Raw genomic sequence first — 21,290 nt, forward strand, 5'->3', positions numbered from 1 at the left:
GGGGCCCTGATGCCCTCTTTTGGTCTCCTCGGGTATGTGTACTCACATATACACGCATGCACACACACACACAACTTAAAAATAAAAGTCTTAAAAACTCGGCCAGGCATGGTGGCACACGCCTTTAATCCTAGCACTTGGGAGACAGAGGCAGGCGGATCACTTGTAAGTTCGAGTTTGAGGCCAGCCTGGTCTACAAAGAGAGTCTAGGACAGCCATGACTTCACAGAGAAACCTTGTCTTGAAAAACAAAAACAAAACCTAACAGTATTCTGACAGCTTGGGATGCTCAGTGCTGGGGCCTACCTGTCCATAGAACACCAAAGCACTGAGATTTGCTAGATTTGACTCACTTTGAGTACCTCCATTATGCAGATCATGCCTGAAGCCAATGAAATCACTCTGGGGTAGTCTAACCAGACATTGTTCCTCTTTGTCCTCAGCCCCCCAAGAGCCACAACACCCTGTGTCCCTTCACAGATGAGGTGACAGCCCAGGGCCTGTGAGAAAATTAGCTAAGTGGTCGGAAAAGCACACTTATTTCCCCAGTCCCCAAAGCAGTCCAGTCCTCTGCCTTCTGTTCTGTCGTAACCTCCACAGACCTATTGCTTGAGGAAACAGCTTCACCAATTTGTATTGTTTTCCTTGTTTCTTGGTTCTAAATAACTCACGGTTTCCCTTATGATTTTTTCTGCCTGTGCATACCTTAAGACTTCGGTCTTAGGCGGGTGGTGGTGCACACCTTTAATCCCAGCACTCGGGAGGCAAAGGCAGGAGCATCACTGTGAGTTAAAGGCCAGCCTGGCTATAGAGAGAGTTCAGGACAGCCAAGGCTACACAGAGAAATCCTGTCTCGGAAACCAAAAAAAAAAAAAAAAAAAAAAGAAGACTGGTCTTTAGAACCCCCCACCCCCCACCACAGTGGACTTTTCTCTGTGTGTGTTCCTTAAAAAGTCTCAATTAGATGACGGTTGTCAGCAGGATGGCATGTGTTTGTTGCAGTCAGCATTTATTCTTTGTTGCGTTCTGGCTCCAGAGTCTGTGTATTAACGCAAACTTTTAGTTGTTTCCTTATTTTGCTAATTTCAGGTTTTTTTGTTTCTCTGGTCAAGATGATAACTGCCAGTTTTGCAAGGCTAATATGTAGATTCAAATGTGTAATACTTACTGTGTGTGTGTGTTATACTTACGTGTATGTGTTTATGTTTATGCAGGTATGCAAGCATGCATGTGTGTATGAGTGTGAAGACCAGAGGTCAACATTGTCTTTCTATATTCCTGTGTGTGTGTGTGTGTGTGTGTGTGTGTGTTTATGGTGCATGGATGTGTGTCTGTGCACATGAGTGAGGCGTGTTTGCATGTTTCTGCATGTGTATGGGTGTGCATACCTATGCATGCTCACATGGACGTCCAAGTAGCTCTTGGATGTCTTCCTCTATCGCTGTCCACCTACATTTTTATTTAGCGATTATCTTGTGTGTGTACAAGTTACTAGTATGCACAAAGTCCAGAAGATGGTGCCAGATCTTTTAGAGCTAGAGTTACAGTCTATTCTAAGCTGCCCCAGTGTGAATGCTGAGAACCAAACTTAGATCCTCTGTCAAAGCAGCAGATGCTCTTAAGCACGAAGCTATCTCTCTAACCCCTATTTTTGTTTTTTGAGACAGGGTCTCACTATGTCGGTCTGGCTGGCCTTGAATTTGCAGTTGTTTTTTGCCTGTGTCTCTTGAGTGCTGGGATGTGCCTCTATGCCCAGCTTAATTTGGTTTACAGAAAAATATGTGAATACACATTTACTAACATGTGCATGTCTGCTCATTCAGTTTGGTTTTTGCAAATGCAGCCATACAAGAAACTTACTACGTGGGCCAAGATAGAACATCTCAGAGACTCAGGTCAGAAACTAAATGCAAACACTTTATTGAATGGGACATTGGTCACAGCTTTTATGTCTGCTTGTCCTTGCAGCTCAACCATGAAACCCAGTACCTTCACTTCTTCTTCTTCTTGCCAGGGCTGGTCTTGCTACTCTGGGTGGAGACCACGTCCTCTTTAGGAGGGCTGGGTGTGAGCAGCAGTGAGGATGGAGCCTCCATCGGCTCCTTGAGCACAGTGATGTCAACATCAAAGTCTTGTCTCTTGGCCTCTTCTTCCCGGAGGATGCTCAGCCTGGGGAGCACAGTGAGAAAATAGCTGTTTTCCCCCGTGGAAACCCGAAACCAGTTTTGAATATTTATTTTTATTTTTCAAAAAATTAAATGGTAGCTAGATGTGTGTGGTGGCCCACGCCTTTAATCCCAGCACTTGGGAGGCAAAGACAGGTGGATCTCTGTGAGTTTGAGGCCAGCCTGGTCTACAGAGTAAGTCCAGGACAGCCAAGGCTACACAGTGATACCCTGTGTCAAAAAAAAAAAAAAAAAAAAAACAGGCAAAAATTGTTACCACATGGTCTGGTGCTTTGTATTAATTGTTAATTATTTTGCTCCCTGAGGTCTGCTTACTGTCTTTTACAAGCAGACTATCTCATACTCCAAGTAATGTGTGTAACCTTGCCTCCGAAATGATCCCTGATTGACTAAATGGAAGGCCTATACACACCTGGGAAGGGCAGGAGTGAGGTGGGTGGAGCTAAGGTTCACGGGCTTGGGGTCAGGAGAGACAGAGAGAGACAGAGAGAGAGAGAGAGAGAGAGAGAGAGAGAGAGAGAGAGAGAGAGAGAGAGAGAGAGAGAGAGAGAGAGAAGAAGAAGAAGAAGAAGAAGAAGAAGAAGAAGAAGAAGAAGAAGAAGAAGAAGAGGAGGAGGAGGAGGAAGAGGAGGAGGAAAGAAGGAAGTGAGACCACCATGGGTTATGGAGAGGCTCACATGGCCACGTGACGCAAAGGAGCCTCCTCTGAGGCCCAGCATGGCTGGAGAGCCATGGGTTTATATGATTTTGGGCGGGAAGTAGGCCAGATAGAAATGATTAGAGCAAATAGCATGGGATGGGGGACTGGGAGATAACGAGATAGTTTAGGAGGTTAGCATCTGCCCAGCCTCAGGTGAAATAGGCTTATTAAAAATTTATCAGATGTTCAAGGCCAGCCAGCCAGGGCTACGGAGAGAAACCCTGTCTTGAAAAAACAAAAACCCCTATCAGGTGTTTGTGTCTTTTGTTGATATGGTAGTGGATTAAATATAACCACTGAAATAGTTAGAGGGTATTTTTTATGTATTCGCGTGCTCTATCTGCATGCACTCCTGTGTCTGTGTGTGCATCTCTGTGTGTGTTGAATCTTTTTCCCATCTTAGGGCCCAAGCCCAAGTTTCACACATGGTACACAAGCATCTACCACTGAGCTCCATCTCCAGCCACCTTCTGTTTGTGCCTTCAGAGACAAGGACAGTGTGTGCTTCACTGTAGCCTGTGGTCCTAGGACATCATCGTGTCCTTCACTGTAGCCTATGGCCCTTCTGCTTTGGGTAGCTCCTGCAGACAGGAAAGAAAGCTGAGCACACAGCGTGGAGAAGGTGGAGACCTTGCCCTACCTGGCTTCTAGCTCTTCATCCTCCAGCTGCCTCTGCTGAGCCAGCACTGCTTCCTGGAGCCGGATTTCCTTCACTTTCTCCTTGAGCATCTCCTCGTGTTTGTAGGCGCTGAAGAGCACATTCACAAAGAAGACGTAGAGGTTGTTCACCCATATGTTGAGTTTCTCTTTCTGTTCATCTTTGGATTTTTCATATTTATCTGCAATGGAGTAATCAGAGTAAATGTCAGTACGGTGTGTGTGCCGTCTTCTGTGAGCTGTGGTGATGCTGGGGCTCTGCAGCCTGTGAGGATTGAGGAAACCGCAAAATGCAACTGGGAGAGGAGCAAGTGCACAGCGGCCCGGGGCTGATGGTCAACCCTGCTCTTCAGCCATCTCCCACAAGACTTTCTTTTTCTTGAAAAGCACAAATGTTTTGTTGTTGTTGTTTTGTTTTGTTTGAGACAGGGTCTCACTGTGTAGCTCTAGCTGGCCTCGAACTCACAGGGATCCACCTGCCCCTGGCACCCAAGTGCTGGGGGATTAACCCTATGCACCACTATGCCAACCTTTTGTTTTTAAAACTGTGTAAACAAGGGAGAGGCATGTGTGCGGGTGCCCTGAGTACAGAAGAGAGCTAAAGCCACTGGAGGTGGGGCTGCAGGCAGCTGTATTCGGAATTCAGCTCTGGTCCAATGGCAGAGAAACGTGTTCTTTACATTTTATAAAGATTTAATTTTTTATTATATTTGTTCATTTGATTTTACGTGTGAGTGATTTGTCTGAATATACGTATGTTATGCTACACGAGAGTTTGTTGCCTGCAGAGGTCAGAAGAGGGCACTGGATTCCCTGGAACTGGAGTTACAGATGATTGCGAGCTAGTGGATTCTGGGATTCAAACCTGGATCCTTTGTAAGAGCAACAGGTGCTCTTCCCCACTGAGCCATGCATGTCTCCAACCTTGAAATGTGTGCTTTTAACCAAAGAGCCATCTCTGCAGCTCCCCTGACCCTTTAATAAGAATGTCTTCATCAAGCCTGGCACGGTGGTCCACGCCTGTAATCCCAGCACTGGGGAGGCAGAGGCAGGCCAGCCTGGTCTACGAAGTGAGTCCAGGACAGCCAGGGCTACACAGAGAAACCTTGTCTCAAAAAACCCAGCCAAAACAAACAAACAAACAAACAAACAAACAAAAAGAAAGCCTTCATCAATGTGTGGTAATGTGTCATTTTTTTACATTGACTTTTGAGACTTTCTAAATCCTTCCCAGTCCCTGATTTGGCACCAAATGCCTTTTTTTTTTTTTTTTTTTTTTTGGTTTTTCGAGACAAGGTCTCTCTGTGTAGCCTTGGCCGTCCTGGACTCACTTTGTAGACCAGGCTGGCCTCGAACTCACAGCGATCCGCCTGCCTCTGCCTCCCGAGTGCTGGGATTACAGGCATGCGCCACCATGCCCGGCTCAAATGTCGTATTTGAAGCTATAAATTAATAAATTACATATTTATGAAATTATTTTGTGATTTAAGAATAACAATGTATTCTTTTGCCAACATAAATGTCTTTTTTGGTATTATCCATTGAAATTAAGGCCTTCCAAATTAGCACTATTTTGTGATTTCCTCACACTTGTTAAACATGTAAGGAGAAGTCTGTGGTCTCAAGTGGTACTTGTCACCCTTCACGAAGTGAATGGGGCTGGACGGGCACAACTGTGACAGACTTCCTAGTGGCACCTGCAGCCTCAGCCAGGCCAGCGTTGGGACATCTGCGGCCAGTACGTACCACCATCTGTTCCCTACTTACTCAGGCTCTGGGTGCAGTTAAAGGAAGAACAGTGTTGTTTCTGAGTGCGCCCTGGCTTCTAGAGACCTGGGCGCCAAATACTTCCCAGGAGCCAACACTTTTTTTTTTTTTTTGGCTTTTTAAGACAGGGTTTCTCTGTGTAGCCTTGGCTGTCCTGAACTCACAGTGATCTGCCTACCCTGCCTCCCTGAATCTGGGATTAAAAGCATGCATCACCACGCCTGGCTGGAGCCAACTTTCTTTCTTTCTTTCTTTCTTTCTTTCTTTCTTTCTTTCTTTCTTTCTTTCTTTTTGTTTTTCAAGACAGGGTCTCTCTGTGTTAGCTTTGACTGTCCCGGACTTGCTCTGTAGACCAGGCTGGCCTCAAACTGGCAGAGATTCACCTGACTCTGCCTCCTAAATGCTGGGATTAAAGGCATGTGGCACCATGCCTGGCCCCACTCTTTCTGAACTAAATAGCTAGTTCTTCCAGATCACCATGCTTTGTGTGTGTGTGTATGTGTGTGTGTGATTTTGGGACAGAGTTCTGTAGGCCAGGCTGCTTGCAAACTCACTGTGTTGCTGGCAAGGACCTTGAACCCCTGGTTCTCTTGCCTCCACCTATCCAGTGCTGAGATCACAAGTGTGCCTCACCGTACCTGGCAAGTTTTGTAACCCTTGAGGCAATCCTAATTTGTTAGTCACTGGGCAAATCTGAACCTTTAAAGAGTTGGTGCTGGCCGTGTAGTCAGTGCAGTGGGTAAGCACTTGTTAGCACATGTGACAGCCTGATTCCATCCTCAGAACCAGAAATAAAAGGCAGAGGATGGGATTTTATGCAACCCAGGGCTCCAATTGTTAAAGTCTGAAAATGAGGAATGACTGCTTCGTATGTTCCCACTCAACTGAGGAGCCGAGCTGGAAGACAGGAAGTCACTGCCGTGCAGATGAGGTCATCAGATGAAGTGGGATTTGGTGGGCCCAGGGATTGGCTTTGACAGCAGACAAACCAGTGGCCATAGGCGCAGTAGCTGACACACAGTGGTCATTCTGTCACTGTAAAAGGGCCAGAGGTCCAAGGCAAAGCAAGGTACAGCTACAGCTAAAGACCAATTGCCAACAAATAGTATCAACAGTACAAAGCAGAGACACTGTCAAAACAAGAGAGAAAGAAAGAAGAAAGAGTAGCTATGACAAGGGTAAAGATGCTTGCCACCAACAGACAACCCTGGGACCCACATGGAAGGAGAGAGCCATGCTGTCCCCTCTCTCTGCACAAACACACTGGTACACTCATTCCTACACATACAAGTGCCTACAGGCATACATGAAATAAATACAAGATTAACACTTTAAAAAGCCATGAGTTAGGTCTCTCTTTATAGCACTGCTATGGGGACTGCATGTCTCAATCTGGGGAAGGTTTTCACTACTGTCCGGGGAGAGGAAGATGGCCACCGCAGTTGGAACATTTGCTGACCTCTTTGAATCGCCTTAAAGGCCAAGGAAACAGGGAGGGTGTGAAGCCTGGGGGGCACATTCCCGGAGGCTGCTCCCTCCTGAACACTGAGAGGACAGGACAGATGGAAGCAAACACAGCAGCCACCCACTAGGACCAGCAGCAGCTGGGCAACATGAGCTAAGGGGGAGCAGGGGAGGAGACACTGCAGGCTCCTGTCAGCAAATGCAGAGACAGCTGTGGGCTTTCGAGGGGAACATTTACTGGACAAAACCGAGCACACCTGCGGCATGTAGCATCGGTGCACACTGCTGGAAAGTGGGTCAGTAACACAGTGGAAGAAAAGCCCTAGTCCTGGGCTAACACAGTAGCGCAGAACCTAGTGGAGAAGGAGGGGGAGAAGGAAGAGGAGGAGGAGGAGGCTGGAAGCTCAGGAAGAAGGGTAGGTGAGGAGAGAGGATCCTTTTTTCCCTGGAAAAAAAGAGGATGGTGATATCCGTAGCACTCTGAGGTACTGAATAAAAGTATTTGTTGTTTTAACTTGAAGACTGAAATGAAAGAGAGGGCCCTGGGGTGTGGCGCAGTCAGGAGAGTGCTTGCCTGGGTGGATCCCCTTTGCCACATAAAGCAGGCAAATGGCGTATGCCTATTCTCCTAGCACTTGAGAGATGGAGGCAGCGAGGGTCAGGAGTTCATGGTCATCCTTAGCTACCTATCAAGTTACAGGCTGGCCTGGGATACACGAAACTCAAGAAAGGAGAGAGAGAGAGAGAGACAGACAGACAGAGACAGACAGAGAGACAGAGACAGAGACAGCGCAAGCAGGAAGGCAAACAAACAAACAAACAAACAAAAAAAGGGGACAGGGATGCATAATGGTGCACGCCCTTAATCCCAGCACTCAGGAGCCAGAAGCAGGTGGATCTCTGTGAGTCTAAGGCCAGCTTGGTCTACAGAGTGAGTTCCAGGCCAGCCTGGGCTGCATAGACTCAGTCTCAGAGAGGGAATGGGATAAGACCGGCTAGAGAGAAAAGCTGACTGCCGTGGGTGCGGCCTGCAGTGCAGCTGAGAGGGAGCTTCTCAGGCCCAAGGAGGTGGGAAAACAGCTGGACCAGAAGGGCACGGCTGGGCCTGTAGCTTGGAGGTAAGAGTCCTAGTCCAGGTCATGTGAAGCTCACGGTTCAACCCTGAGTGTGGCTCCCTGCCTCCCAGAAGCCAAAGGATGCTGTGAAGTTCCGGGTGTGTGTGACTTAGGAGCAAGGCGTTGTGAAGGGGCAGGTTCTCCAGGTGGAGCCCTCACCATGTAGAGACATGAACACCAGTCCTCTTCCTTGAGACTTGAGATTCATTTTGGAGACTTTGTCCTCACTCATGGAATTCTTGAGCTTGTGCTTTAAAAACACACACACACACACACACACACACACAAAGAAAATGTTATTCAGCTGCATTATAAACTAACACCAGCTGGGGACTGACTTTCACACGAACTCTGGTGCCCCATATTTGGCGATGTTCCCTTGATGGGGAGGCCCAATGGCACTCAGAGGAAGGACAGCAGACTACCAAGAAGAGACTTGATACCCTAGCATCATATTCAAGGGGAGGAGGTCCCCCTCAGTCACAGTCATAGGGAAGGGGAATGGGGTGAAAGTGGAAGGGAGAGAGGAATGGGAGGAGGCACGGGATGGGATAGGAATTGAGATGTAATATGAATGATTTTATTCTTCAATTAAAATAAAGAAATATACAATATATAATACATTAAAAAATAAATCAGAGTAATTAGCATATTCATCTAAAAAAATAAACTAACACTAGTCTTCTGGGTTATAACTATGCAGGGGGCTCTTCCTCTTCCGCTTTTGTTGTGTTTAGGGATCGTGTCCCCTAAGCCTAGACTTGCAGCTCTCTTGCTGTGGTTTGCAGAGTGCTAGGCTTACAGATACGCACCACATGCCCTGTAGCGTCTTGATTTCATTTGTTTGCTCTCTCCCTGGTAGCCAAGGCTGGCCTCCAACTCAATACTATAACCCAGGCTATGGTGAGGCCCTGAGGATTCTGACCTTCAACACTGTACTAAATTGCAACTCCTTCTTCTTTTAGTCACTCAAGCCAAACCTCGGGGACTCACCTTTGCCTACTCTTTCACTCCACAGCGCCCCATCCTGAGCCCTGCTCTCCACCCTCAGTCTCACTCACTGACATCTCTGTGTTAGAATTCTGTTTCAGTCTGCCTGCCTGTGACGTCATGGCCTACCTGCCACGGGGGCGGGACCCTGCCCAGGGCCATATAAAAGGACGACCCTCCTGGTGGCTCTCTCTCTTATCCCCTGCCCCCTTTCTCTCTTCCTCTGTCTCGATCTCTATCCTTTTCTCCCTCCCCCCCCTCTTTCTCGTACCCGTCCCCCCTGTCCTCCTCCCATGCTCATTTAATAAACTCCTCTATGACATAATGTCAGCATCTGGTACCTTGTTATCTTCTTATCATTCTCTTATTTATTAAATATAAAATTAAAATGCTGACATGATGCTTCCGAGAGTTTCCCAACTGGTTTGCCCACAGGGAAGCCAAAGGCTGCTAGAAGAAGCTCTGCGCCCCTGGCTCCCCGCCCCATCTCTGAATCAACCGCACCCCCTCATACAGCCTTGGAGTCTGAAGGGGCCTGGCTCGCAAAGCCAAGAACAGACTCTAGAATCAAACTGCCCAGGCCCAAGCCCTTAGCTCCACCGCTCGCTGGATGTGTGAACACAGGCCAAAATGAACTTTGGGTTTTTTTGTTTTGTTTTGTTTTGTTTTTGTTTTTGTTTTTTTTATTGAGAAGTTTATTAAATGAGCATGGGGGAGAGAAGGAAAGGGGGGAGGGGTACCCCAGAAAGAGACAGAGACAGAAGAAGAGAGAAGAGAGGAAAGAGACAGAGGGAGAGAGGGGTGATAGAGGATGTAACCTTTTTGCAGTTCATCCGGGGCTTTGAGTCGACCCCTAGAAAGTGTTGGGCACCTGGCAGAGCCCTGATAATGAGGGCTGCTGTTATTCTCTGGCTCCGCTTTCTACTCAGTATCAACCTACCAGGTCAGCGGGAGAGAGAATTACCGTGTAGGGCTGGCCTCGAGAAACAGGGAAGTGTTGCTCACATAACAGCTGCTGAGTGGCGGCTGGTGCTACAACCGTGTGCTCAGGACATGGGGAGCTGTAAGACACTGACCTCTGACTGCCTGATTTTCCCCTCAGGCAAGCCTCCTATTTTGTCTGACGATGATTTGTTGCTGCTGAAGTGAACATCAGAGTCATGGCTTGTGATCGCACTTGGGCTCCTGTGGACGCTCTGAGGGAGGAGAGGCACGTGAGCTCAGGGTTCCCATGAGTACGTGTACACGAGTGAACGCATGCACACGCGGCCCTTTAATGAGCTGTCGCTAATGTACAGCAAGCTGGGTATGAGTGTGTATCCCCACATCCGGGAACTGTCACCTCAGACAGGACAGTGAACACGCTCATCACAGCCAGCTCCCGTGACCTCACTCAGCAGTCCGGCCCCTCCCCATTCCCAGGCAGCAAACGATCTGCTTTCTACCACAGCACTTTGCACTTTATAATTTTATGTAGATGTGACCATACATTAGGCATTCCCTTCCCCTCGATGCAGAATCTCATGTAGCACATGGCAGAGAAGGAGCCTGAACTCCTGGTCCTCCTGCCTCCACCGCCTCAGTGCTGGGATTACAGTCATGCACCGCCATGCCACACATATAGAGTGCTGGGGAGGGAGCCCGGGACTTCAGGCATGCTGAGCAAGCAGTGTGCCCTCTGGCAACATCCCCAGCTCAGGGTTGCCTGTTTGTTTTGTTTTTCTATCAGTTTCTGCGTCCACTTTAAAGTTCCACCATGACATGAATAGCCAATAGGATTTGCTCCCTTTACATAGCTGACTACTTTATCACCCACCATGTGGGTTCCAGGGATTAAACTCAGGCTGTGAGCTTGGTAGCAAGAGCCTGTACCAATACAGCCATCTTGCTGTTTGAATATGGAATTTTTACTTAAGAGTTACTTCTTACAGTATTTTTGAACAGAGATTATTTCCCATCATCTTCTGGATTCCAAAGTTCCTGGAATTAAATTTACTAATCCTGGGATGGAGAGATGGCTCAGTGGTTTAGAGCACCGCCTGCTCCTCCAGAGGTCCTAAGTTCAATTCCTAGCAACCACATGGTGGCTTACAACCATCTATAATATGATCTGATGCCCTCTTCTGCAGATAAAGTGCTCATATACAATAATAAATAAATAAATAAATAAATAAATGTACTAATCCTACTACAGTTCCTATGAATGTGACAAGTCACCTCTTGATATTATGGAGGCTTTGTCTTTTAGTAGTGTGCCTATGATGAATCAGGATGATTCTCTTAGGGTCATCCTGCTTGGAGCTCACTGATGCTCATATTTAACGTTTTCATTAAATATGGGATGTCTTCAGTCACAAGCTTTTCAAATCATCTCTGTCTCTGTTACTCTTTTAAGAGTATGCATATTGGTCCATTTGATGATGTCTGTTCACTTTTTACTCTTTCTTATCTCTCTCTTCCTCAGACTCAATAATTTCAGTTGTCTGTTTCCAACATCTGTTTTCAACTCACTTAGATCTGCCTCTAAATTCTACTTGTGAGTTTTCCCATATAAGTTCTTATATATTTTTATCTCTAGAATTTCTTTTCATAAAAGTATTTCTACATCTTTATTGATATTTCCTTTTTTTTTTTCTTTTTTTCTTTTTGGTTTTTCGAGATAGGGTTTCTCTGTGTAGCCTTGGTTGTCCTGGACTCCCTTTGTAGACCAGGCTGGCCTCAAACTCACAGTGATCCGCCTGCCTCTGCCTCCCAAGTGCTGGGATTAAAGGTGTGCGCCACCATGCCCGGCCTTGATATTTCCACTTTGTAAATATGTCACTATTCTCCCTTTTATTTTGTTTGTTTACTGTGGTGGGCAGGAACACAGGTTCTCCCCTCCCAGCACGTGGGTTCAAACTCAGGCTCTCAGGTTTAGTGGCAAACACCTGTACCACTGAACCACCTTGTTGCCCCCAGACTTCCTTCTCTTATCTTCCTTTAACACTCTAAGGTATTTTTAAAATAACTGTCTTAAATCCCATGTCTTGAGTATGCCACCTCATCTCTTTAAAAAACGTCAGGGAGGCTTACCCTTTTCCTTTCAATGTGACATACTTTTCTTTTTATGCCCTATGATTTATGTTCTGCTTTGGTTTGATTTTTTGAGACAAGGTTTCTCTGTGTAGCCCGGGCTGTCCCAGACTTGCTTTATAGACCAGGCTGGCCTCAAACTCACAGAGATCTGCCTGCCTCTGCCTCCAGAGTGCTGGGATTAAAGGCGTGGGTCACTGTGCCTGGTTGCCCATTATTTTTGTTGTTTAAAACAAAATTTGAATCCAATAATGTGGTAACTCTGGATACCAGAGTCTCATCTTCCACACAATTTGCTAGTGGTTTCTTTCTTTCTTCTTTCTTTTATTTTCTTTTTGAGACAAAGTCTCACTATGTAGCCTTTGCTGGCCTCAAATTAATGGAGATCCGCCTGCCTCAGGCCCTCTAAAAGAACAGTGAGTGCTCTGGGCCGCAGAGCCATCTCTCTAGCCCCTCGGCTTCAATTTTGAAAGGTTTTTTTTTTTTTTCCTTTCCCAGAGTGTTGCATTCAGGTAGATGGGTTTTGTTTCCAGACTGGTGACTGAGCCTTTTTAACACATGGGCTTCTGTGGGCATTTCCAATCTAGTAGCCTTCCTCCCTTGCAATATGGCTTCTCCACTCCAGCACAAGGAGTATACCCTTCAAAGCCTTTGTGATTGCTACCCTACTTCTCTCTGGTGGAGTTTTCCCTTGGCTTCCTGACTTTTTTTTTTTTTTTCACATGCGCATGCGCATTTAGCTGACAGGTGCAAGGGTTGAAGTCAGCCGACTTTTGGAGAAAAATCGCTCCACTTTGCGCCCCCCCCCCCCCCCGCAACCCCCTCCCCCTTACGGTAGTGAAGGGAAGGGAAGGGCTGTGCTCTCCTGTGTGTTAAGGTGACCATCTCTGAGAGCCAGTTTCATCACAGGAAGAAACAGTGATGACATTGGGACATGTGAATTTCCAGTTTCCAGCAAGTGGGGAGGGAATTAACCCCTGAACTCTACAGACAACACAGAAACTACAGGGAGTGATGCACTGAAAACTGCGTGGGAAGATGGACAGATGGTGTGGTGGGCGTCCCCAGTCTGGCGTATTCACACCCGCCATGTTGCCAAGTGATGAGAATGACATCTGCTGTGGTTTAGGTGTCCCACAAGATTCATTTGTAAGTTGTTAATTTGACTACAGTGTTTAGACATGGGCCATTGGGAAACGGTTAAGTTAGATAAAGGCACCAAGTGGCATCCTGCAGCAAGGAGGACATAATTAGATTCTAGTGCTAAAGCTTCCAGGATTATAAGCTACACTTCTGTCTTTAAACAAGGTTAATTTGCCTTCATTACTGTGTTTTTTGGGTTGGTTTTTTTTTTCTCCAGAGACAGGGTTTCTCTGTGTAGCCTGGCTGTCCTGGACTCACTTTGTAGACCAGGCTGGTCTTTAACTCACAGGGATCCACCTGCCTCTGCCTCCCCCAGTGCTGGGATCAAAGGTGTGGGCCACCTGGCTCCTTTGTGACCTTGTAACTATAATGAAACCGACTGCTGCCACCTGCAGACTGTAGACAGATGCAAGGTGGGTGCTCGCTTGCCTGGAGAAGAACACCAGACCCAGCTGGTACCCCACAGCCCGCTCTCTGACGCGTTGGAAAAACTGAAGGAGACAGAGCTGGTTGAGGTGCGAGGCAGTGAGGGCCGGAAAAGAACACGAAGCCCCTGTTTCCCATAGGCATCCAAGGTACAGGCTCAGTAGTGAGAGCTGTCTCTTGGACCAACAGTGAGAAAACTCACGTGAGAAGCTCCGAAGATTCTTCCAAGCTGGGTGCCGTGGCACACACCTTTAACCCCGCCACTGGGGAGGCTGAGCAGGCTGAGCTCTGTGAGTTTCAGCCAGCTGGCCTACAGAGTGAGACCCTGTCTCAAAATAAATTAATAAAACTCTCCTAGCTATTGGTTTGTTTGTTTTTTGTTGTTGTTGTTTGTTTTTTCGAGACAGGATCTCTGTGTTAGCCTGGGCTGTCCTGGACTCACTTTGTAGACCAGGCTGGCCTCAAACTCACATCGATCCGCCCGCCTCTGCCTCCCTAGTGCTGGGATTAAAGGCGTGCGCCACGATGCCCGGCTTCTCCTAGCTACTGGGCTCAGGGGATCCTAGAACGTCTCCTGTGGCCCCAAGTCCACAACACGAAACCCTCACTAAGTATCTGGTGTGGTTCATTTTGATCCAAAGTCTCCTTTCCCTGTAAATCCTGGTCCCGGCTCTGAGAGGGTTTCACAGTGACTGAGGGTGTCCACCCTGTGAGTGACCCGTTTAGTGCTGCATGCACACCCGTGAGTTCTTTCATGGTATGTTTGCTCTCCCTGGGCTTTCGGCTTCCAGCACTAGACAGAGCAGCTCATGGTAGCTTGCTTCTCATCTGTCCAGCTGTTTTGCATACCAGCCTTCCCTGTGCTGTGGCCATGACTAGGAAATACAGTTCCCCTGACTCAAAACAACAAAGCCACACACCCTTCCCAACAGGGAAAGACAACGTACATCTTCTCCAGGCCTAAATTATCTCCCGGAAGTACAATTAAAGGCCCGGACAGCTTTGATGAGAGTCTCCCGACCGCTGCTTGAGTCATCCCTTGCTTTATAAACTCTATTACATTGTCTGTCACCTGGTTTAGTATCGTGTGGGTGCTGCTGTATCGGTTTGCTGTAATGTCACCATATGGGACCTTTGTGTAGGATCTGGTGGTCATCCGGTCAAAAGTGCAGCAGAGCGAGAAACATAAGAGAGCCTCAAAGAATTCCAGGAAAACCAGCTGCGGCGAGAAGAAACACAAGGCGGTCTCATTTATTCTGGCACTGACTGGCAGCTCCTTATTCACTTATTATTCCTTCTGTCTGCGTGCCACACACATGCGCAGTGACGCATGTGGGCGTGGGCTGGCCGGAGGTGGATAATAGGTGTCTCCCTTCGTTGCTTTCTGAGAAGATGTCTCTCACTAGTTTAGAGTTCACCAGCTCGGCTAGGCTGGCTCTCCAGCAAGGCCCAGGGACCCTGCTGCCTCCACCTCCCCAGCACTGTGTTATAAGCATGCCCCAGCCACACATGGCCTTTTCACGTCTTCATGTTTCTACAGCAAGCACTTTACTAACTGAGCCACACACCCCAGCCTCTTTCTAATATGCATTTTTGATTTTTGAACAGACAACTGTGTGTGTGTGTATATATATATATATATACACACACATATATACGTATCCCGCTTTTTTATACATAAAGTACTTCATAGGAAACATGTAGTTCACACTGGATCTCTACCATTTGTAGTAACGTTTTACACACCTCATGTTCAAAGTTGCTGTCAGACCCATCATAGACGAAAGGGTTATCCTCTGCTATCACAGTCATAAATTTGGTTGCAGTTAGCTCCTTGTTTATCATCTTGAAATCCTGTACCGAGATAGTACCAACACAGACGCCTGTGATTACCCATGGGTGTATATTCTAATGTCAACGACAGCGACATAATACCTTAACAAAATGTACCGGAAGTCAGTACCTCCCAGCTGATTATGTTGGAGTTGTAATCCCAGCACTGAGGAGGTTGAGGCAGGAGGATTGCAAGTTTGAGGCCAGACTGGGGCCCACAGAATGTCCTTCTTTAGATAAGAATCACTAGGTGAGGATGGGAGTTCTGTCCCTACTATCTGTGTAAAAAGCTGGTGTGGCAGTAAACACATATGATCCCAGCACTAGGCAAGTGGAGCAGGGTGGATCCCTGGGGCTCGCTGGCCAGCATCCATAGGAAGTGGCTCACAGCCACCTGTGTCTCCAGTTCCAGAGGATCCCATGTCCTGTGGCCCTCAAGGGCACCTGCACCCATGTGCACATACTCACACATAGGCACACACATATATACATGAGTTGAAAAAAGTTAAAATTGGGGTTGGGGATTTAGCTCAGTGGTAGAGCGCTTGCCTAGCAAGCGCAAGGCCCTGGGTTCGGTCCTCAGCTCTGGAAAAAAAAAAAAAAAAAGAAAAAAAAAAAAAGAAAAAAGTTAAAATTAATGTAAGAGAAATGATATAAAAAGGTATTAGTGTACTGTCTCTAGTGAAACAGTGGACATATTAGTTGGCTACTGAGGAGAGACCATTGCGGGCTGCTAAGGCCACAAGTAAAGGTTTGTGGGAAGCAAAGCATCAGGCTGGGGCCACATGAGCCGTTGAATCCTACCATCACTGAAGGAGACACAGTGGGAAAGACTGTAACCACCTATGGCTGTGCAGAACATAAAACAACACCTGACCATGGCTGTTGCTTTCTTTCTTCTTCAAGACAGGGTTTCTCTGTGTAGCCTTGGCTGTCCTGGACTCACTTACTCACTTTGTAGACCAGGATGGCCTTGAACTCACAGTGATCTTCCTGCCTCTGCCTCCCAAGTGCTGGGATTAAAGGTGTGCGCCACCACTGCCCAGTGGGATTATAGGAATTTAAACAATGCTTGGCTTCCAAGCTAATAACATTTTAAAGCAACTGTTTGCTGAACAACAATTTCCATTTGTTTTGCAGTGCTGGAAACTCAACACAGAGCTTGTGTGCCCTAGGTAAGCAATCCACAGCCAAGGGACAGTTCAGTCCTAACCAGCTAAAAAGATGTTTAAATGTTTTATGTTTATTTTATTTTATGTATATGCATGCTTTGCCTACATGTATGCATGTGCACCATAATCATGCCTGATGCCCAAGGAGGAGCTCAAGAGAAGACATCAGATCCTTTGGAACTGGAGTTACAGACAACTGTGAGTTGCCATGTGGGTTCTGAGAACTAAACTCAGATCCTCTGCAAAAGCAAGAAGTGCTCTAGACAACACACACACATAGGCACAAAAACACACAGACACACACACACACATACACACATACACACAGACACACACACAAAGACACACGCCCTGAGTCAATAATAAATACAATGTAATACAAACACTTTTTAAGTCTATTTATCTTCTCCTCTCAATGGCCACGTGTGCACAGGAGATGTCACATGGCTCGGGCTTCCATTCCCCGTGTTCTGTGAGACAAGGCATGCCTGGTCCCTAGTCTTTTGCTGTCACTGACTGTCTCCTGTGGAAGGAGACAGGTGAGCACATGGTGGCCAGGAAAGGTCAGCCCAGCTCTTCACCTCCTTAGTGACGTAGTATTAATTTATTTTAATTAAAATCAAAGTGCCTGTCAACACAAAGGCAGTATCTATCCTCAGAGTTATTAAGCTTACTTTCAGCATCCAGAGGAAATACCTCATCTTCATTGTTAGCTCGTAGGGCGGGGCTTCCCTTGGTCTGCAGTAGGCTGTGTAGATCTCCCAGCACTTATCAATGTAATTCATTGAGTAGAGCGTCCGCTGTTGCTCGCTGAATAAATGACCTAAGAACACAACATTCAGAAGTGATTACAAAAACTCTGTGTGCAAACATGAGGACCAGGGTTCAGATCTCCAGCACCCCAAAACCAGGTTGGGAACAGTAACCTGACTGTAATCCTAGGAGCAGACAGGATCCTCAGAGCAAGCTGGCTAACTGGACTAGTCAAATCAGTGAGAGACCCTGCCTCATAGATAAAGTGAAGAGTGGTGGAGAAAGATACTTGATATTAACCTCTGCTTTACATGTGTGCATGTGGGTGCACATCTGCACAGACATGTCCATATACATGCAAACATGCACATACACACACATATGATACATGCAAAAATATTATAGAACTATTTTTAAGATAGTAAATATAATGCTTTTTTTTTTGTATTTACCTTTTACCTGACAGGCATGTGGATGAATGTTCTCAGCCATCAGTTTTGTAAAACATAGAAAGAGTGATGGGCTTCTGTTCCTACAATGAAAATGATACCAAAATTAATTACCCTAGGAGGTGGAGCCTAACGCCCCTCTTGTGAAGTGTGGGCTAGACTTGATAACTGGCCTCTAACAAATAGAGCACAGAAAGGGAAACAGTAAGTTTAGAGTAGAGAAGTCTACGTGGCCACACTTCACTCTGCGAGCACTAGTCATAAGCCAGACTGAAGTTAGGTGCTGCCGATGCCATGTGGCAAAGAGCGGTTCCAGCTGGGAGGTGGCGCACTGGGAAATGCGCTTGGCTGTGCTAACCTGGAGACTTGGCAGCTACGCAGAGCTGGTGTAGGAGCACATGTCTGAGATTCCACAGCACTACAGAGAGATGGGGGGCGGTGACAGCGGGATCCCCTGAAGCTTGCAGGCCAGCTAGCATGGTGAACAACAGCAGCAAACAACAAAGAGACCCATGTCAAGCAAGGTGGAAGATGAAGACTGGCACTTGAGATGGCCCTCTGACTGCCACATGATGCTGTGGCACACTCGTGCCTACACACACACACACACACACACACACACACACACACACACACGTTATACAAATATACACATATCATAAACATGCACAATAAAAGATCTAAAAGGTAAGCCGGGCGGTGGTGGCACACACCTTTAAGCCCAGCACTTGGGAGGCAGAGGCAGGTGGATTGCTATGAGTTCGAGGCCAGCCTGGTCTACAAAGTGAGTCTAGGACAGCCAATGCTACAGAGAGAAACCCTGTCTCAGAAAAAAATAAAATAAAATTTAAAAGGTTTGCCATCTAGCATTTTACCCCAGATCTCTCACCTCAGTGCAGTTGTGAGAAAATATCATAGTACAAACCCATACCATGAGATACTTTGCAAAAATGAAAAATGCTGTTTATATGTTTTTACAGCTTTACTATACATACTGTATATACAGTCTATGGTATACATATTGTTTTATATGTATGTGTATAGATAAATTTGAGATGGGAAGGTGGTTATTAAAGGGAGGCTGAGGGCTGGAGAGTTAGCTCAGTGGTTAAGAGCACCGTCTGCTCTTCCAAAGGTCCTGGGTTCAATTCTCAGCACCCACATGGCAGCTCACAACTGTCTGTAACTCCAAGAGCTGACACCCTCACACCAATGCACATAGATTTAAAAAATTAAATAAAAATATTAAAAAAAAAAAAAAAGGGAGGCCGAGTAACTGTCTTAGACACTTTGGAGGCCAAATGCAGCTCCTCGCACAGAACAGGGAGCAGCGTGGGCAAATGGAGCTCCAGGCTGGGGATGCAGCTCAGTCCTAGATCGCTTGCCTAGCATGCCTCAGGCTTCCTCACCTGCCAGCGTGTTTGAGAGAAGGCTTTGAATCCAGCGATGCTGTGGCAGTGTAAAGCCCTCACTTTGGAGGATGGTACCAGGTTAGTGAGAGGCTGACACTAGGGGAATCTGGGTGCAGGATACATAGGAGCTCAATGTACTCAACACCAACCCTCCTGAAAATCTTACTATGTAACTACACATGCTGTATATAAACACTACGTATACTCTAAATTTATACACAGAGAGAGAGAGACAGACAGACAGACAGACAGATAGACAGACAGACGAAAACAAGATTTTATGTAGCTCAGGCTGATTTTGAATTATTGTATGAAGATGACCTTAACTTCTTGCTTTCTTCCTTTCTTTTATATTTGTTTGTTTGTTTGTTCCTTTATTTATTTATTTATTTATTTATTTTTGGGTTTTCAAGACAGGGTTTTTCCGTGTAGCTTTGGTTGTCCTGGAACTCGCTCTGTAGACCATGCTAGCTTGGAACTCACGGAGATCTGCCTGCCTCTGCTTCCCAGGTGCTGGGGTTAAAGGTGTGCACCACCACACCTAGCGCTTGCGCTCTCTCTCTCTCTTCTTTTTTTCCCCCAAGACAGGGTTTCTCTGTGTAGCCTTGGCTGTCCTGGACTCACTATGTAGACTAGGCTCGCCTCAAATTCAGAGACTCTCTTGCCTATAACTCCCAGAGTGCTGGGATTGCAGGCGTGCACCACCACCGCGTCAACTTTTTTTTATTTTTTAAAGGATTTTTACTTATGTGTCTGTGTCTGTGTGTACATACATGTACATATGTGCAGGTGCCTCTGGAGGCCTGAAGATGGAAGTGGATCTCCTAGAGCAGGAGATACAAGAGGTTGTGAGCTGCCCAACCTTGGTGCTGGGAACTGAACTCAGGGCCTCTGGAAGAACAGCAAGAGCTTTCAACCCTCCAGCCATCTCTCTAGCCCCAGCCTTAACTTTAATCCTCCTGCCTCCACCTGCTCAGTCCTGGGGTTACAGGCGTGTGCTGCTGTGTCTGTTCTAGGAGGTGCTATGGATAAAACCCACAGCCTATGCATGCAAGACAAGCACTCCACCAACTGAACCACATCCCAGGCCTTAAAACACATTTTAAAAAAGATTTATTTATTTATTTATTTATTTATTTATTTATTTTGTATACAGTGCTCTGCCTGCATGTACACCTGCACACCAGAAGAGGGCATTAGATCTCATTACAGATGGTTGTGAGCCACCATGTGGTTTCTGGGATTGAACTCAGGACTTCTGGGAGACAGGCAGTGCTCTTAACCTCTGAGCTATCTCTCCAGCCCTTAAAACAAAATTTTTAAAAGGTCATTAATAAAGGGTATTTTGACCCATGAAGGTGGAACTGATCGTGACTGCAGAGTAAAGCTCTAAGAGGTAGTCACACAACGGAAACACTCGGGGGCTTCTCAAGGACCCGGGACTCTGCAGAGTCCACTCTGCCTGGACTCTGCAGAAAAGCCTTGTTTCTGGACCTTCATGTGGAATACGTGAAAACAACCATGGATACTGTTAGAAAGAGGATCTGCTGAGTCCCCTTTTGGTGACACAGAAGTGGCACTTACTGGTATTCTTTGTGATGGATGTGGTAAGCCAACTGCAGGAGGTAATTCAGGAATGTTCTTAAGAGGATGGTCCTAAATGGAGAATGGATTTCTTCAATTGGTATGGTGTTATAGACTGAAATAAAGACATTGGAGCAATTAGCTGCAGCACAGAAGAGCTCTACTTACTTTCTGAGACATTTACAAGATGTCTTGTTACCAGCACGGGAGTACTTGTAAGAGGGTCAGAGATAGTCTACCTGGAACTCAGAACTCTCCTGCCTCAGTATCCAGAACACTGGGATTGTAGACACGTACCACCATGGCTCTCACTTTGAAATGAATTTTATGTATGTTTCTAACCCTTAAATTTGAAGTAAACAGGTGTTTTTTCTAATTTTTAAAAAATTATTTTTTCTAAGATTTATTTATTGTATGTATATGAGTGCTCTGTCTTCATGCACACCAGAAGAGGGCAAGAGATCTCACTATAGATGGTTGTGAGCCACCATGTGGTTGCTGGGAACTGAACTCAGAACCTCTGGAAGAGCAGCCAGTGCCCTTAACCTTCGAGCCATCTCTCCAGCC

General features: G+C 46.5%; 1 protein-coding gene across 4 annotated transcripts in view; it reads right to left on the reverse strand.

Annotated features, from left to right (window-relative positions):
- Positions 1-1,896: 1,896 nt before the first annotated feature.
- Positions 1,897-21,290, reverse strand: part of RSPH10B (radial spoke head 10 homolog B) — a 42,551-nt gene continuing 23,157 nt past the window's right edge. For all 4 annotated transcript variants that reach the window (XM_084762511.1, XM_084762513.1, XM_084762510.1 and 1 more), the window contains 9 exons: positions 20,724-20,838; positions 17,731-17,810; positions 17,200-17,348; positions 15,267-15,374; positions 14,593-14,739; positions 9,956-10,075; positions 8,049-8,139; positions 3,527-3,725; positions 1,897-2,169 (listed from right to left, as the gene is read on the reverse strand). In XM_084762511.1, coding sequence (XP_084618637.1) covers positions 1,992-2,169; positions 3,527-3,725; positions 8,049-8,139; positions 9,956-10,075; positions 14,593-14,739; positions 15,267-15,374; positions 17,200-17,348; positions 17,731-17,810; positions 20,724-20,838 — 1,187 coding nt within the window. In that variant the 3' untranslated portion in view covers positions 1,897-1,991. The remainder of the gene's footprint in view (positions 2,170-3,526; positions 3,726-8,048; positions 8,140-9,955; positions 10,076-14,592; positions 14,740-15,266; positions 15,375-17,199; positions 17,349-17,730; positions 17,811-20,723; positions 20,839-21,290) is intronic.

The sequence above is a fragment of the Acomys minous genome, assembly GCF_964271855.1.
Source record: "Acomys minous genome assembly, chromosome: 16".
NCBI classification, from domain to species: Eukaryota; Metazoa; Chordata; class Mammalia; order Rodentia; family Muridae; genus Acomys; species Acomys minous.